General features: G+C 26.7%; 1 protein-coding gene across 5 annotated transcripts in view; it reads right to left on the bottom strand.

The window, feature by feature from the left end:
- Positions 1-18932, bottom strand: part of LOC147815992 (uncharacterized) — a 59148-nt gene that overhangs the window by 15909 nt on the left and 24307 nt on the right. For all 5 annotated transcript variants that reach the window (XM_087157978.1, XM_087157976.1, XM_087157977.1 and 2 more), the window contains 2 exons: positions 9344-9485; positions 8146-8250 (listed from right to left, as the gene is read on the bottom strand). In XM_087157978.1, coding sequence (XP_087014104.1) covers positions 8192-8250; positions 9344-9485 — 201 coding nt within the window. In that variant the 3' untranslated portion in view covers positions 8146-8191. The remainder of the gene's footprint in view (positions 1-8145; positions 8251-9343; positions 9486-18932) is intronic.

Genomic DNA, 18932 nt, shown 5'->3' with positions numbered 1-18932 from the left:
TATAAAGTTTTGTTTATCTCATTGTGAAGAGAACAAGGTGATGAAATAACTAATGATTTCATAAGAATAAATGTATTTACTTTTAATAAACGTAATTTCTATCTAAATTACCTATAAATTTTAAGATTTGCACATCTTTTATAAAAACTTCAGAAGTGCAGAGTTTGGCGATATTACTTTGAAATGTTGGCGCTTTACAATGTTCGCCAAGTAGCATTTGTTTACTTTTCGTTACCAACTTAAAATGCACGTTTGTTTTAAATTTCAACTAATTATCGAAATTTTGTTTACAATTTGTTGAAATAAGCAATACCTTTTTAGGTGAATATGCGATAATTTTTTCCTGAAAAAGTAATCAAAAATAATAAATTATGCAATTTGTTTTGTTAATTATTATTTCTGAAATGAATAACATAATCATATTAATTTTTATATTTTATTTGTAGCATTTATTTAAAGAAGTCTTTTCATCAGTCTTTTTTTTAACAATGTGAGATGCTAATTTTTCTTACTATGTTTCTTAAAAATCTGTAATAACATGTGCTTTACAATCTTAAAGTTTATATTACTGATACTTTAGTATTTACTCTTAGGCAAATGGATAGAGTTAAATAATCAATTAGTATATTCATTTAGGATTGAAATAACTTCAATATATTTTATATTTTTTTTTTATATGAGATAATGTATTAAATTTTTATATTTTTGCTTATAAAAAATGTATTTTCTCAATATAAACTTTAAATGTATCGATTTATTTAATTATTTATTTATTCTTTTATTAGCAAAATGCCTGGATGCTCTGCATATGAATCCAGTAATAGGTCTGAACAAGGCTTTAAATTAAAAGTTTTTCCCAAGGATCCTGAACGAAGAAAACTTTGGGCATCTAAAGTTAAGCGCTTAAATTGGGAACCTACTGATTCTAGCTGTTTGTGTGAAGTAAGTTTTTACATAGTTTCTTTAAATTGAAAGATTCTACTTAACTTTTCGGGGAAAGTAAAAATTGGATTTTTAGATAATTAATCAGTATAATTTATTATCTTTAAATGTTAAGTGTTTTAAATAATAAATCTGAACTATTCCTATAATAAGCATTATTTCTCTTAACTACCAATATGCAAAATATCCAGGTTGCTTATAATTTTGTAAAAACGCCAAAAACTGAAAAATATTCATGTTGAGTTATGAATTTATTTAAAATTCTATTTATTTTATTTCTTTAAGTTTTATAAAATTGTTTGTCATTAAGACATAAATTTGTTTTGCTTACTTTTGAGAATGGTTAATGTGTTAAATATTTTGAAGGTTAGTTGTTTTATTAGTTTGTTTATTTTGCTTTGAAAGTTTGTTATATTATGTATGAATATGAATGTAAAATACCTTGGTTTTTGTAGTTCAGGTTTAATATCCTGTATTCACAAACATAGGTATTTATGAATTCAAAGAATATTCATATTTCAATTTCTCTATTTAGTTTTACTAATTTGTATATATTTAAAATAAAAGCAAATTTTGCTTACATTGACAAAAGTTAATTTGGTATTAAATAAAAACAAATATTTTCAACTGATTTAATAATTAATGAGACCAGTATATTTTGTTTATCTTATTTGACTGTTTCAATCACATTATAAATTCACATTACTCCCATAATTTCCATTACTTTCAGTTATTACATTTTGCAAAGTAGCTTAACTTATTTATTTATATGTTGGCTTAAATTATAAAAAGAAAAAAAAATCTTAATTTTAATTCATGGTTCATATGCACAGAGTTCATGAGTTTCTTTGTGGGTTTTTGAAGAAAATAATAAAAGAATTTTTAAAAATACTTTAAGAAATTTAGTATTTATTTTGTATATTTTCAATATATGTTTTGAAATTTTATTGAAAATAAACTAGAAATATATTTAAAACTATCTAGCTATATAAAAGTTCTTTTAAAGTTTTTTTTTTTTTCAAATGCTAATGCATTTTTAAAAGATGGACTAGAAAAATAATCTTATGCATAATGAAACAAATAAAAGAAATTTTTTTTGAAACTTTTGAAAAGCTATAAAAGGAGGATTTTTTCTATTATATAAGTGACCAAGTGAAGTGAATCAAATGATTTTATATATGTATATATATATATATATTTTTTTTTTACTTTTTCTATCTGTCAACTTATCTGTAAATTTAAAATAATCACTATCTATTAAAAGTTTTTCTTCATTCATCTATTCTGGAAACTACTCCTTGTGTTAGCCTTTTAATATTTTTTATTTGTTTTCACATCATTCATATTTTTACATCATTTTTTACATCAATATTTGGATGATTTTTATGTGTATAAGAATATGAATCCTAACTGAAAATTTTCAATATTAATGAAAATCTATGTTATATTTATCGTATTATATTAAGCTACTCAAATCTTATTGCATTATTTTATTTTTTGGGTTCTTGTAGATTTTCCAGAATTCTGAAAACAATTTTTTTTCCTGATGATTATCTAGCTTTCAGTTTAAAGTACTCAAATTATTCACTAATTTAATTTAGCTATATAAACCATTTTGCTTTATTATCTCCCTAATTCTTATAGTTTTTGAATATTTTCTGTTGTGTTGTATAATATATGGTAAATATGTAAGGATCTAAAATATTTCTATTTATACCAGAACTATATTTTAGAGGAATTATGATTATACACTAAAAAATTAAAGAGAATTATAATAAGACTTTGAAGTTTATAGGTAAACGCCAATTTACAAATAACTGTCCTACCACAAGTGATCTTTTTTTATTTTAAGCATAAAATGCTAAAAAAGTTTTTTTTGTATTTTAGGTTCATTTTGATGATGACCAGTGGGAGCTCGACATAAAAAATGACAAAAGAAAGCTAAAAAGGAATGCTGTTCCGACACTTTTTAGTTATTCTCCTTTGCATGTGAAAAGGAAGCTTCCCATTGTAAGACCACTCCCTCAAATTTTCACAGAAACTGTTGTTTCACCAAATGACACGATAAGTGAGCTGAAAACTGAGCTGCATAAGTCTCAATCTGAAAATAAAAAATTGAAGACTGCAAATTTACTCTTAAAAGCTAGACTGAAAAAAAAATCTCTAGAGCTATTTAAACTTAAAAGAAAACTAAAACAAAACTTCCAGCCCCTGGAAAAAGTTTTTAACGCAGACCAAATAGAAACTCTTGGCAGGGATCTGTCTAGGTTTTTCTGAGAGGTACCTATTTTGTGAAAATTTAGACATACTTTGTGAAAAATAAAAATTATATTTAAAAATCCAACACAAAAATATGGCAAGAATATGGATTTATCATTTCTTAAGGAATACAAATGTATAATTTTAAGAAAGTATTTTGTGAAACTACCGTTTTTCCTAAAATTAAATTTGTGAAACTACCGTTTTTCCTAAAGTTGAATTTGTGAAGGTACCGCTAAACGGTAGTAAATTCGGTCTGAACAGACCCCTGCTTGGTCAATCAAAAGTATCGAAATGGTCTAATACAACCATTCAAACTGCTTTGGGCCTAAAATTTTCTTGTGGAACTAGTGGCTATGACGCTTTGTTGGCGAATAATCTTCCCTATCTGTCAAAGCGCACGCTCCAAAGGAGGATTGAAAGCATAAAGTTTCCTTCTGGAATTTTGAAAGAAGTTTTGCAGCTCTTGGAAGTAAAAGTGAAAAACTTTAAGTATAGCCAGGAAAAGCTGAGTAATTTAGCCATTGATGAGATGGCTATAACTCCTAGCGTTGAATATGACCCTTCTTCGGGAACATACTTTGGGGATGTGACATACCCCTCTCAAGAAGGAAAAGCCAAAAATGCTTTGGTTTTTATGCTAGGAGGAATTAGCACGCGCTGGAAGCAGGTTATTGCTTATTATTTTAGCAATGGTAAAGGGCTGGGTATTGATTTTAAAAACATCATCATAGAAATCATACAAGAATGTCACAAGATAGGTATCTGTGTTGTTAATGTTACAACAGACATGGGGTCCTCAAATAGAGCCACCTGGAAAGACTTCGGCATAAAGTGCAGCCGAAACGGTGTTGATAAATCATCCATACCCCATCCTTGTGATTCCACAAAGATGTTGACTTTTATGGCTGATGTGCCTCACCTTATAAAGAACATCAACTCGTGCCTTCTAGCAAATAAGTATTTTCTTCTACCTGAATATTTTTTAAACAAGTATGATTTGTCCTATCCTAAGGTACAATCAAAGCATTTGGGTAAAGTTCTTTACCACCAAGAAAATGCTGAATTGAAATTAGCACCAAAATTAACGTTAGGGCACTTGGAAAACAATCATTTTCAAAAAATGAAAGTTTCAAATGCAACAGCTGTTATTTCACACGAAGTAAGCTGTGCATTGAAACTTATAGCTGAGGAAGAAAAAGATGAAACGTTAAAAACTACTGCATGGTTTTTGCAGCATGTACATAGATGGTTTACTTTAATGACATCCAGACATCCCATTATTGCCATCAGTAACTTTAATAAACAATCGTATTTTGAAACAATAACTTTTTTAGCCGAGACCATAAATTTATTCAAAAACTTAAAAATTGTAAACCATCAAGATAAAATAATTTGGAAACCCATACAGACTGGTGTCATTATATCAACTATGTCGATGCTGCAATTACAATCAGTTCTTCTTGGTGAAATGAATGTTAAATATATTTTAACTTCTCGTTTCACACAAGATTATGTAGAAAACTTCTTTAGCCTAATAAGATCAAAGCAAGTTATACCAACTGCTTTGCAGTTCAAAAATAACCTTAAGTTAATTTGCATTTCCCAGTATTTTAAAAATTGTTCTGGCAGTTATGAGAATGATGATCGGGAGTTGGTACCAGGATTTTTGGAATTGTTTTCCACATCCATAGTAAATAAAGAAAATAGAAAAAAATCAACTGACTTACAAAAAAACAAAGAGATTGTCTTACTAAAAGATTGGGACAAAAATCCTTCCAAATTAAGCAATTTAGAAATGAATTGTCTTTATAATATTGCAGGCTACATAATGTCCAGAATAAAAAAGTTGAACACCAGCTGTGCAGTATGTTTAAATCACATTGTTAGTGATGAAAATGTTTCCGCCTCATTTTCCCAATTAGTATACCTTAAACAATATAAATCAAATGCTTTAACTTTTGTCAAAGAGAATATCTTTTTAAACTTATTTTATCGAATGGAAATTTTGTTTCGGAGTCTTGAATCCCATTTAATCACTTACCCTCCTGCCACAATATAAAATTAAAGATAATTCAACGTTTTGTCAGCTTCAGATTAAAAATATTTGGAATGAAGAAAAATAGGGATTTGAAAAAAATAGTTAGAATGAGCAGTAAAAGTTGTGCTATGCGTGATATAGTTGGTAACTTATAAAAATTTTATTATTAATTTTTTTTACTATTCATTTTTATTTTTAATTTCTGAAAACATTTATTATTAATTTTTTTCCAAATACTTTTTTTTATGAGAAATTTATGTGCTACTGATTTTTCTGCAATCTTCTATTCAAAATAAATTTGAATTAATTAAATTAATAAAATTATTTAAATTCAAATAAATTTAAGTTGAGTAGTATCCTGTGGTTTATACTTCAGGTTGGTTGAAATTAATATATATGTCTTCTTTTTTAAATGTGACTTCTCTTTGGTACTTTTAATTAAATTACTTGTGAAATATAACTGTTTTGAATCTGCTTCTCTTGTGGTAATTAAGGTTAACTGACTTTAAAATGTTTTACTAGTAACAAAATTATTATTTTTTTCGAAATATAGAATTTCTTTGAATTGGAAATTATGTTTTTTATAATAAGCTTTCCCAATGAGTTTTGGAGAATTAATTAGTATTTCAGAGGGAAAATGTCAGCTGGAGAATTAGGTTTTATATAAATTTTAAAAACTATTTTTTACTATTATTAATTATTAAATTTGTCATTTTTCTTTGCCCTCCATTGTGCGAGACTGAAACATATATATTTCTAAATCTTAAAACAAAGGTAGAAGTAAATACTTATTTGAACAATTTTCATTTTACTTTTCACTTAAAAATACATTGAAGTAAAAGGTCAAGCTATTGATTGTACTGAATTAATTATTTTGTAAATAATGTAAATACTTTGTACAATTTCTTTAATATGTTATTAATATGTAATAAACTTTGATTTTATTTATATAATTTCACTTCATAATATTTCAATATTGTTGCTTGCTATTTCAATAAATGTGTAAATACTGGTAGTTGTAATAAATATAGTTTTCGAAATATAGAATTTCTTTAAATTGGAAATTATGTTTTTTATAATAAGCTTTCCCAATGAGTTTTGGAGAATTAATTAATATTTCAGAGGGAAAATGTCAGCTGGAGAATTAGGTTTTATATAAATTTTAAAAACTATTTTTTACTATTATTAATTATTAAATTTGTCATTTTTCTTTGCCCTCCATTGTGTGAGACTGAAACATATATATATTTCTAAATCTTAAAACAAAGGTAGAAGTAAATACTTATTTGAATAATTTTCATTTTACTTTTCACTTAAAAATACATTGAAGTAAAAGGTCAAGCTATTGATTGTACTGAATTAATTATTTTGTAAATAATGTAAATAATTTGTACCATTTCTTTAATATGTTATTAATATGTAATAAACTTTGATTTTATTTATATAATTCCACTTCATAAATATCAATATTGTTGCTTGCTATTTCAATAAATGTGTAAATACAAGTAGTTGTAATACCAATTTAAATAAATACTTATTTCTATAGTTTTCTCTTCACTTGAAAATACATTGATGTAAAAGGCCAAATTATTTTGTAAATAATGTAAATACCTTGTGCTGTTTGTTTAAAATGTTATTAAACTTTGATTTTAATGATAAAATTTCACTTCATAAGTATCAATCTTGCAGCTCGTTATTTCAAAGAATGTGTAATTACGAGCAATTAGGCTTGCATACTATGTAATAAAGTTTACTAGAATAAAAATTTGTGCTGATTTTTTTTTCCACTTATAAATTTGGAGCTTCATCACAGAAGGTAATGTTTTATATAAGATAAAGTAAGTTATCATTTATTAAAATATGTCTTTTTTTGTCCTGAAAAACCCAGATGCAAATATCGCTAAATAATTTTTGTATGAAAATATTAAAAAAAAATTTATATTTAATGAAACATTTCATAAGAAAAGATTATGGTATCGAATTGCATTACAGCTCAATTATTTTGCAATAATAAAATGCAATTAGGCTATCAAAACTAGATCATTGCATTTGGGAATAAAATTTAAAAAAAAAAATAGTGAAAATCATATGTGTTATATTTGATATGAACCCTACAGTACAGATTGCAGTGCTATTAAATTTAATTTCTTAAACTAATACAGTTAACAGGTTATAGATCTAGCTCTTCATTAAAATGCTTAACTTTGATTTCTAATTGAGTTGTAAAGTAACTTTTTTTTCACTCAAATATAAAAGAATGACTTTACATTATATTTTGTAGAATTTATTTTTAAAAACATTTGATAGAAAGTTTCAGAAGGAGACTTTCTTTTCATTCATTTATTTTACTTATTTTAGCATGATTATTAACTTAGGTGAAATTTGAAATACTTAAGTGGAATGCTCGCTTTCTTTTTATCTCAATAAATCAAATCAATATATTTTTTTTACCTGAATATATTTTCTAAATACAAACATATTTAAAAATACTTCTTCTCAGATTAAGGTTCCTATGCTCCATAAGTTATATCTCTTAACTTTTTAATGAAATGTGTTTTTAATATCAAAATTTCATGCATGTCATTAATAATAATGTATTATCCATTTTGTATTACAATTCAGTTCAATTCTTCACACACTGTATTTTTTTCCCTCTGAAATGTTTCAATACAAAATGAAAGTAAATTAAAACAAAAATATTTATCTCTTCTATGTTTTTAATTCTCCAAAATTTATTTCTGCATAAAAAAAGTCAGGAAACTTAAATGTAAAACTATTTGTCAGTATATATCAAGCCATAGTTAAAATTTAAGGTCTAATTTTTTTCTTTCTATTAATAAGAATTAGAAGTTCTATAAAATTTTTTTTATCTTGTATCATTTATCATACTGATAAATACTTGCCTCGTAACTTGAAGAAAAACCTTAAACTAATGTCTGCTTTAATAAGTCATCCTTGTGGTTGTGGCGTATCATCTGTGTCCTCTAGTTTTGTTCGAGAAGTTTCAACTAAAAATAAAATATACAAAAACATACATATTTATAACTGTTTTTCTTGAAGAACATTTTAACCTAATAATATAAGGATTCTAACATATAAAATAGGCCTGTGGCAGAATTTTTTAGAGCTATCTGGGACATAATGGTCCAGCACTAATATCTTTCTGCCAGATACTTTTAATAATAACAAACATATATGTTACTAATTTAAAATAACAAGAATGCTTTGTTTACAACTACAAAAAAAAAAACTATAGAATTCTTTTAAATTGAACATGTAATAATTTTTTATTCTAATATTATGGGTGGTATTCTCGCATTTTGCCACCCCCCCCTAAGTTATTTCCTTTTTTGCATTTTGTAAATAATTATCACAATAAAAAAATTTAAAAATCATGAAATCCGTAGTGGTAATTGTCCAAAAAAAGATAGAGGACAAAATCACGAGAATAGAACTCTTTAAAAAGGGGTTTCTTCTCAAGATTAGGTTGTTGTATCGAAATGTTATCGAATAAAAAATGTAAGATTTAATAACTATGGAGAAATCTATACTAATAACTGCTCAAAATTTCTATAGAATTATTGCCCTAAAAAGCAAATACTCAAATGCCCGATTCAAATTTTCCATACTGTTTGAAATATATTGGAATATTTAAAATCCAACTGAAAATCAATATCAGTAACTGCCAATAATACAATCGAAACATTACATTGCGTTACGATACCATCGTCGTAAATTGAGCGAGTCAAAAAGTGATTAACTAAAAGTGACTAGCTTTAATTAAGGTTTTTTTCATGCTTGAAAACCCTAAGACAACCTCGATTTAAGGTTTTTATATAGAAGGTTGTTTTCCAAGGTTTTGGATTAGGTTAATGTGAGTAGAATAGAGGAGATTGTCGCAGACCTCGTTTTAAGGTTCGAAGGTTTACTTGCAAACCTCATTACAAACCTTTTTAGGTTTGCATTAAAAGGTTTTTTGCTTACTGGAAATAAACCTTATTTTGCTATCTGGGTAGTATATTGATTTTATTGAATTTTTGTAACATAAATAATTCACTCTTTTAATATGTTATTTCAAAACAAAACCATAATTCTGCTTACTTTTCCTCTTTCCTACCCTTTCAGGCACAGGAGAGGCTGTGGGTGTGGGTTTTAACTTGTGTTCTTGTTTTATAGATGCCATTAGCTTCTCATATACAGTAAGCTGTCTAGGAGGTGTAGGCGGTAGCTTCCTCTCAGACACCTAGTAAAAGATCAAAAAAATTTCAAACCTCAAGCATTATAGTAAAACTAACTTTATATTACAAATTCACAAATAAATCTCAACATAAGAAAAACCTAAAATAGCTAATACAAAAAACATTTTTTTTAAAAAAAAAATATTGACATTGCTATTATTTTCATAAGTTAAAAAAAAAGGATTTTTTTTACATAAAAATTTAACACGTATAAAAAATATTTTGCCATATTACAAACGGGACAGATCTCCTATTTGATATAATTATATGTTTCGAAAATAGTGAAATATGGACATATACAGTTGCTATACAGCCCCTGTTCAAATTATTAGACGCACTGTATGATTCTAGTTGAAATCTTAATTATCAGGTGATACCATACACCTTCATTGTTATTACGTGCCTGAAACCAGTTTGCACTTATTTACGTTCGTGTATCAATTGGATAAATTAGACAATATATTAGTATATAAATATAGAACATTTATTATATCAGGTATTATATTAGTATATTATAATAATTAGACCAGATTATTAGATGCAATGTAGCTTTTTAATAATTATATGTTTTGCACCAGTTGCAATACTTTTATATTTACACATACATATAATGGGTTTTAATTCAGAACATTTTTTATATACTTCCTATTTGTATTTACTTTAAATGCATTGCATTACAATGTTAACCAATTGATACACGAATGTAAACAAGTGCAAAAGTGTTTCAGTCACATAAAAACACTAAAGCTGTATAGTATCACCTGATAATTAAGATTTTACATCGAATCTTATAGTGCGTCTAATAATTTTGGCCATGGACTGTATACAGTAAAAAAATTTTTACATGTGTCTTCATTGATTGAAAAATTAAGACCTTTAATGAGTGCTTAAACTTTAGATTTTTAATTCCCATTTTGTACTATTTTGACAAAAAAATATTTACAGTCATTTATTATTATCAATTATTAAAGTGCTGTTTAAAGTTGGTACAAAAATCAATAAAAAAAAGTACCTGAAAATTTCTTTTTACCACTAACTGCAAAAAATTATGATTGCTACAATACATCTCAAAGGGCCGGGATAGCCTGGTCGGTAGGGCGCTGGGCCCATATCCAAGAGGTCGTGGGTTCGATCCTCGCCGGCCGAAGACTCCCCGTGTAGTAAATGGTGACTGATGCACATTAAATCTGTCGAGTGTCAAAGTCCTCCATGTTCCCATAACAAATAAATACCTCTGGGGGTACTGATCCAGGGGTTTCCTTGTCTTCTGGATTGGGTCAAAATTACAAGGCTACGGAGTTGAACATTAGTAGTCGTAAACCCATGAAATTGGGTCGGCTGTTCAACGACGGTTATAAAATAATATAAAATAAAATACATCTCAAAGCATTTTTTAGTTATACTTCCAAGGATGTCAAAAATTGTTTTGAATAATTATTACATTTCTCTATCAGTTAAATTAATCACCAAATTGACAAATTTCATCCTTAGGTGATTTTGCAAAAAAGTGCCATAAATCAAAAAGTGAATCTTCTATTAGAGTATCTAATGTTCAGTGAAAGTTTCTGACAAGGTGGGGCTATGGCCTAGCCATATTTTTTACCACTATATTTTAAGGGCATGGAAAGAATGCAGCAAAATATTGACCTAGGAGACAAGGACAGCATCTGTATTGGCACTCTTTTCGAGCATATCAGTTGGAGGTCTTAATCTTTTCTTGCAAATCTTTTCTCAATGTTCAAAATGAATTTTATTTTTGGTATGTCACATTTCACAATAAAATTGGCCACATTCATAAATTTGATGAGTAACTGTTCATGAGGTTTCAATCTTATTACAGAAAAAAAAATCTTTATAATGCAATAACAGGGTGCGTAGCCAGATTTTCCAACAAAAATAAGCACCTTTTAAGTACTTTTTAAGCACTCAAAAAATATTTTCACTTCCCCCCCCCAAAAAAAAAATCATAATTAGGATCTGTGCAGTAATAAAATTGTTTTCCCCTATAGTTTAAAGTTCTTAATTTATAAACAAAAAATCAGTAAAATTTAGAAATATTTTCAAAACCTTTTACATAATCATGATAAAATAACTAGTTTCTGATAAATACTGCAGAGAAAATTGTCTAAACCATGCATTTTTTGTAATTTAGAACAACAGTCGACACAGCAAAAAAAAAATCTCTTTTTAAAAAATAGAAAATTAAGCACTTTTTACAAACCCTGAATGAACAAAAATACATGCACTCCAATTTTCTTACCTAGTATTCAAATAAAACTGATGTTAACCCAGACTTTTTGTTAGACTTGTAATCCAAAGGATACGTTTTTACATTCTTGAAACATCGGGGATTTCGGTATTTTCCAATAACAAGTAAGGGCAATTTCTCTGTCCTAGACGCATTTCCTCCTACTAGGACAGTCAAATGTTTCTTGCTCATTTTACCCCCGGAGCAGTTTTCATCCTTCAACATCATAGTCTTATTTGGAAAACATTTAAAAAATAAACTCATTTCATCAATATTGAAAACATCATTTTCACTGTATCCTTGAAGTAAATTTGGTAACGTTTCATTTGACCACTGTTCACATACTTCAAGAGGGACAGCTTTAGCTTCTACATGAAGAGTGCCAAAGACATTGTGTGTGTGTTGCAAAGGAAGGGGCACGATATCATCTCCTAGGTTTTTTTTTCTTGCTTTAAAAGATCCCAAAACAATCGAGTTAAAGGGAGTAAAATTCAAGTAATAGAGAATAATTAATATGAAATTGAAGATAAAAGGGTCGGGACCTCATAAAAAAATCGAGTTATAGTAATATTCGAGTTATAGTAATATTCGAGTTATAGCGAATTGACTGTATATATATATATCGCACCCCGGCAAGAAAAGTAACACATGCCAAAAAACGGCATTTGAGAAAATGCCATTATCTAAACCTGAAATTATCATTATCTAAACTTCACACAAAAAGGCAATAAAGAATTCGTACTTGCAGTTTTAACTTCATGATTAAAATTGTTTTAAATTTAAAAAAGCTTTTATTACAGCAAAAATAGTAAGTTTTTTTTTACCCAGTCACCAGGGGCAGACCCCTATTCTCATTTTCAAATTTTATTATTACTACTAATTAACTAATCACATACATATAAACTATAAAAAACACATATTGAATTCCCAAATACAAATAGCATCCATTTTTAATCAAATACTGTTAAGTATGAATACTTGAACCGATTCCTAAACAAGTAGTACTATTCAACAAGTAGTTTAATACACAAAATAAAGTCAATTCCTACTTAGGTTAACAAAGAAAAATCTTACTTTAGTTACTTTTTATTAAATAATTATAATTTTTTCCCATATAAAACTAAAATTAATTCATTAAATTTAATTAATGAATTAATATTTGAAAAAACTCCATAAAAATATAAAAATTCACAAGTTTAAAAAAAAATGTATTTTAAATTGAATGGAGGAATAAAAAGTATTTTAACGATTGAAAATTTGAACAAGTATATAAATATATATTTCTTGGTGAGGAACTATTCAAATTATTGGTGTTTGCATGATAATCAATTACTATTTGTAGAAAAAATAAATAAAATGCCCATATTATACAATAGAATATATTTATTTCACACAATATATAAGAAAATGTTGTTTATTCTTGCTTATTTTTAATACAATTTATAAAAAGTATGATTCTCAAGCACCCCCTGGGTACTGCTCGGGTGTGCCATGTGTAAAGATGGTACTGTGATAGAGCTATTATAAGATTAGACCAAGTAGGCATTTGCTCATCTCTCCTACCCTTGGTAATGAAATTGAATTTTTGTTAAAAACCATAAATAAATAAGTTTCCTTAAAGTTAGTTTCGGTATTTAAACATGCAAATCTTGTTTTTAATTTACCATGTACATAAAATTGAAAAGAAAGCAGTGTTTACATTTTTAGGAGCCTTGGATTAAAACAAAAAGATCATAAAAATCAAAAATATAGAATGAGAAAATCTAGTTTTTTGATAAATCATTTGATGATTATTTAAATTGGGTCGTTTAATGCAAAATTCTTTGTTTCTAAAAAGCACTAATGTTGCGTACATAAAAATGAAACGATGGTATAAAATTTCTAGAAAAAAAATGTTTGGTAGTTGGTCTTCAGAAATGAAATTTTTTTTAAAAAAGCAAATTTATTGTAAATATCTGGAGTAAAAAAGAATTTTTTTTTAACAAGGAGCACGAAAGAAATAGAATTTTTTTAAAAAAATACAAAATCTACCAACAGTTTTGATCAAGCAATAAACAAAAAAAAAAAGTCATAGTGAACAAATAATTATTTACCATTATCAAAAGTATCCTCCTAATCTTGCAAGAAATGCAGCTTCAGAAAGGTTCATTTCAACAGCAATTTCTTGTTTACTTTTTTTTGCTACTGCTTCTATCAAATTCAAAAACATTAAAAACATAGTTTCAATAGATATAGTAATCAGAAATAAAAAGATAGGGATAATAAAATTCAAATGTCAAACAATTCATATCTTATCCATGCTAGGAGTTTAAAAGTACAAAAACCCTTAAAAGGATGGTAGCTGGCTGGTTTGCAAAAACCCAGCCATGTCAGCTTATATGCGGTGGAAATAAAAGGCAAGTCTTAATAAAACTCGAATGTCAAACAATTTATTCCCTAACCAGGCTATGAGTTGAAAAGTACAAAATAACTTAAGAGGATAGTAGTTGGCTGGGTTCACAATCCAGTCCCTGTGGCTTCCTTTTATATGAAAAGACCTTATTATGTTTGGGGCTAATTGGTTTTTTTTCCAGGTTTTTCCATGAAATGATCTAATTTCGCCCAAAGATGAGTGCATTTCTTAAATATATTCTACATGCATTCTTATATGTACGAAACAAAAAATATGGTATAAAAAGTATTAAAGGTATTAATAAATTAAATGATTATGAGGAGAATAACTATCTTAGTCATATTTATGCCTTTTAAATGTACAATAGCATAATGATGAAGTTGATAAAATAACTTTTTGAAAAATGTAAGGCATGATAAACAATATAATTAGCTTTATAGTTAATGAATGTAATTTCTAGATGCATTGTATACATTCATGAAATTAAATATACATATCTGTTGAAGCATGTGGTATGTTCATTTCTATTTTCAATGTGTGAGTTTCTTATACGTCTTAGAAAGTACAAAAAAAAAATCAACTTTTATCTTTATTAAACCATTATTATGCTTTTGAAATAAAGAAAAAACATAATAAATTTTAAATGTTTGTTTCTAAGCATTCCAAGTAAATAGTTAAAGATTTTATTGAACATGCAGAGATGTTCATTATATTTAATTAATAATTATGTATGAATTAAGATATCATGTACAATCAATATCTATAATATTTATTCTCATTCCATTATATGTTCACTATATAATTCAGAGTTCCAACTCTTTTAACAAAGCAAAAATTAAGCACTTTTTTTTAAAAAAATTCAGGACTTTTCTGAAAAATTAAGAGCTTTAAAAATAGTATTGTTTATTATCAAATATTCCTATACCCCACCAGTGACAAGGCGAATCATTTAACTTTCCTAAAAACAAAATTCAATAAATGAAAAAAAAAATAACAGAAAACAATTTTATTATAATGTAAGTAATGAAATAATTGTATTAATTAACAGAGCTTGCCAAAGTAGAAGCAAGCAATTTTTGCAAACCAGAGTTGTGGTTTTTTTAAAAATATTTTCCGATTGAAGACATTTATCGAATATTCATAATCCAAGTTTAATAATTTCATTAAATTGAATTGTAAAATTAAGTGTCAAAATTAAGATTTGCAATTCTTTTCATATTATTAAAAAGAAAAGAGAAAATAGAAAAATTTAGGAGAAACAATGAAAATATTATTACAACAATACTTTGCTACTAGATAGGCATCACATATTCAGTTGTGGGCCAAGTTTGCTAAAATATTCAGTTATGCCCAAAAATATTCTTTCTTTTTCATTAATAAAATGTTTCATTTATAAAGGAATTAAAACAAAAAGTTGAATTAGAGTTATGCATGAGAGTAGTTTTCTTACTATGTCATGTTAAATTAAGTCCTATTTCAAGTAAAAACATGCCATACTAACATCCAAGCACCTTAAATTATTCCCCTTTTGTTTATTAGACTTAATTTAATTTTTTTAAAAAATCATTTAAATAAATATTTTTATGAAAGTTTTTATTAAATAAAAATATAATTACGTTTGAGAAAATTTTTACTTTTCAAACCAATGTGTTTTATTAGTTCTCGGTGAAACACATAAATGAAAGGGTCTAGAACGACTTTTCAAAGGTATCAATACATTTCTATGGTCAAAAAATTGGTAAGGTTCCTTAACTAACAAATACTGATAAGTTATTTATTTTTTGATCACTTATAGGTATTTACTAGTAATACTTCTTTATAATCCTCTATCATTCTTAATATTATTCTCTACTATTATTATGATTTGATATTTCATTTTTAATTAACAGTTTAAAACTGAAAGTACTATACTTTTATTATAAAGTAAACCTGTAATATCATCTTATCAGGTAAAGTTTTGTAAAAAAATATTATGAAAAGCATATGTAACTTAACCATTTTGAAATTATTACTAAACAGCTTTACATAAAATTATTTTCAGTCAAAACTGTTATTAGGAATTAATTTTATATAATATTACTAAACAATCTGGCCAAAAACATGAACAAATTTTAAAGCAATCAAAAGTTAATTAAAAATTTAAGTAAAAAAAAACAAACAGCATATTAAGTTGCAATGTTAACTGAATAAAATGATTATTAAAATCTAAGCTTGAATTTTATTCTAATCGACATCAAAAGCAAAAAGTTTATTGAGTAGATTTAAACTTTTATATAACAATCTGCTTATCCCTAAGATATAAAAAATAACAGCATAACAATCTAAAACTTTAATTTAAAAAAAATTACATTACAACAAAAGTTATAAATAGTTACCAAATATTTAAATTTTTTGTTAGAAGCAAAACATGTATTCTTATTTAGTACTGAGGAAAAAAAATTTAATGTATTTAAAAAAAAGCAGTATTTTCATTAAAAATCCAATGAACTCCAGGTTTAGGATGGAAAACCTAGGTGGGCTGGGATTTTTTAAATCCTGTTTATCACTGATCAGTTTAATTTCTAATAAAATCATGAATTTTAAAAAATGTTACTGCTTTCTATAAATTTACAGTTACCTTATATTTACAGTTATAAATTTACAGTTACAAAGTTATTTAATTCTTCAAAATTTTTGGAAATAGTTTTTGATATAGACTCTAGTTAAAAAAAAATTCTGATACTTCTTTTCTCAGGGCTTTACTTCGTTACTATAAGTTAATGAATGTTACTTCGTTACGATAAGTTAATAAGTTACTATAATAATGAGGCGTTACCAGTAGAATTGAATTTCTATAAATCTGAGGTTTTTGAAGGTTAGTTCTACTTTACCCTAAAACTGCCCCCCCCCTTAACAAAAAGCACTATCTCTTCCAAGAGTCCCCTTTGTCCATGCAGTATTTTTTTCTATTAGAATGCTTCACTCTAAGCAAAATGCAGAATATAATAATGAACGAACTTGCTTTCTTCCCCATGCCTGTCGCCCCCTCACACACACTTCTCTCGAAAACTCTCTCCCTTCGATACATGATCTAATTCTAGGAGACAAAAGAACGACTTTTTGCTTTGTTCCCATTGTTCAAAATATTTAGGCTGAAAAATTAAGGACTTTTAAAAACCTTTTACCAAAATTAAGTACTTTAAAGAGCCCTTAGTATCCGAAATAAAAAATGAAGCAGTTTTTAAGGACCGTGGGAACCCTGTTTGAGAATTGCAGCTGAGAAAATTGCACGTGATGCTGATACTTTTGCTCACAACAATGTCAAACTTCACATTAAGACTGAAAATGCATTTATCCCTTTTCTAATATAATTTTTTTTATAATTTTGTACTGTAATACTATAGTTTATTTTGTACAGTATTATTTAAAAAAAAAATTATCATTATTTTATTATTTGAAGCAATAACAAAAATGTGTAAAAAGAAAATAAACTATCATACTCTAACTTTATTTCATTCGATAACAAATTTGTAATGTTTTAGAAATCATAAAACTCAGTAACCTACAACCGACCATTATTTGCCTCCAGTAAATTTTCTTTACTTATGTTATCTAACAAATGTGCAGCCCGTGGAATTTCCCAAATTAATTGACATAGGTTTTTTGTCTAAAAATTTTAAAAACCGTATGTTAAATTCTCTTTTGTTACAAATTGTTTTGCTCTAGTTCATAACAGAAAATCTCAGACTCTTTGTTTGGGGGAGTTCTTATTACAAGATTACAAGGCAGTATACATCCATTAATAAATAATTAAAAATCATAAAATCTCGCAAATTTTAAGATCTTTGCAAAAGTTTGAAAATTAAAAATTTCCCTTTCGAATTTTCAAATAATTTGAATATTTGAAAGAAAACTGACTTTCTCAAGTTAAATGTATGCATTAATTTTAGTACTTTCAACTAAAAAAATTAGTTTAGCATAAGAACCTTTAAATTAGGTTCAAAATTATATATATATATATATATATATATATATATATATATATATATATATATATATATATATATATATATATATATATATAAACTTACAGTTAAGTTAAAAATATCACATTTCTATAAATACTTTAAAAAAAAAAGAAAAAAACATTTTAGTATCAAAGGCTACTAAACTTTCATTTGTAGAAACTTACTTTATCATTTCTTTCACACAGAAATTTCAGCTTTGAGCTTTCTTATGCATAAACTCACCATCCAAATTACCAGTTTTTACATTACATATTTCTATGAATTTGTGAATGTACCGCTAAATGGTAGTAAATTTGGCCTCGACAGACCCCTGAATATTTACAAAATTCGAAAGAGGAAATAATTAGTGAATTTTTCCTCCGACAAAATGCGAGAATATCCCATATAGTATTAGAATTGAAAAATATTGCTTTTACAATTAAAATTTTTTATACGTTTTTATTCTATACTTTCTTCTGCAAACACAATGTTTTTATTACTTTAAATTAGTAATTGTTATAGTTAAAAGTATCTGAAAGCAAAATAATAGTGCTAGGGAAGTTTGTCGCAGAAAGAACAAAAAAATTCTGCCACAGGGTAAAAGGTTAATATCAAACTTAACGAGCTGATCTGTCATATCATGATGAGCGAGTTTAACACAGGAACTTGTGCCTGAAAATTTAAGCTGCAATCACTAACGATAAGCATAGAGTAGGAAAAAGGAATGACGTTGAAAAAGATACATAGCTGCCAACTCTTTCCGATTTTCCCGGGAGATTTTATTTTCATATTTAAAGAGGAAGCGAAACGCATGTTATTCCATTAA

This window comes from Parasteatoda tepidariorum, chromosome 2, assembly GCF_982258835.1.
Source record: "Parasteatoda tepidariorum strain Cologne lab strain chromosome 2, Ptep-v5.0, whole genome shotgun sequence".
Taxonomy (NCBI): domain Eukaryota; kingdom Metazoa; phylum Arthropoda; class Arachnida; order Araneae; family Theridiidae; genus Parasteatoda; species Parasteatoda tepidariorum.
The sequence above is the reverse complement of the archived record's forward strand: the minus strand, read 5'-3'. Positions and strand labels throughout refer to the sequence as shown.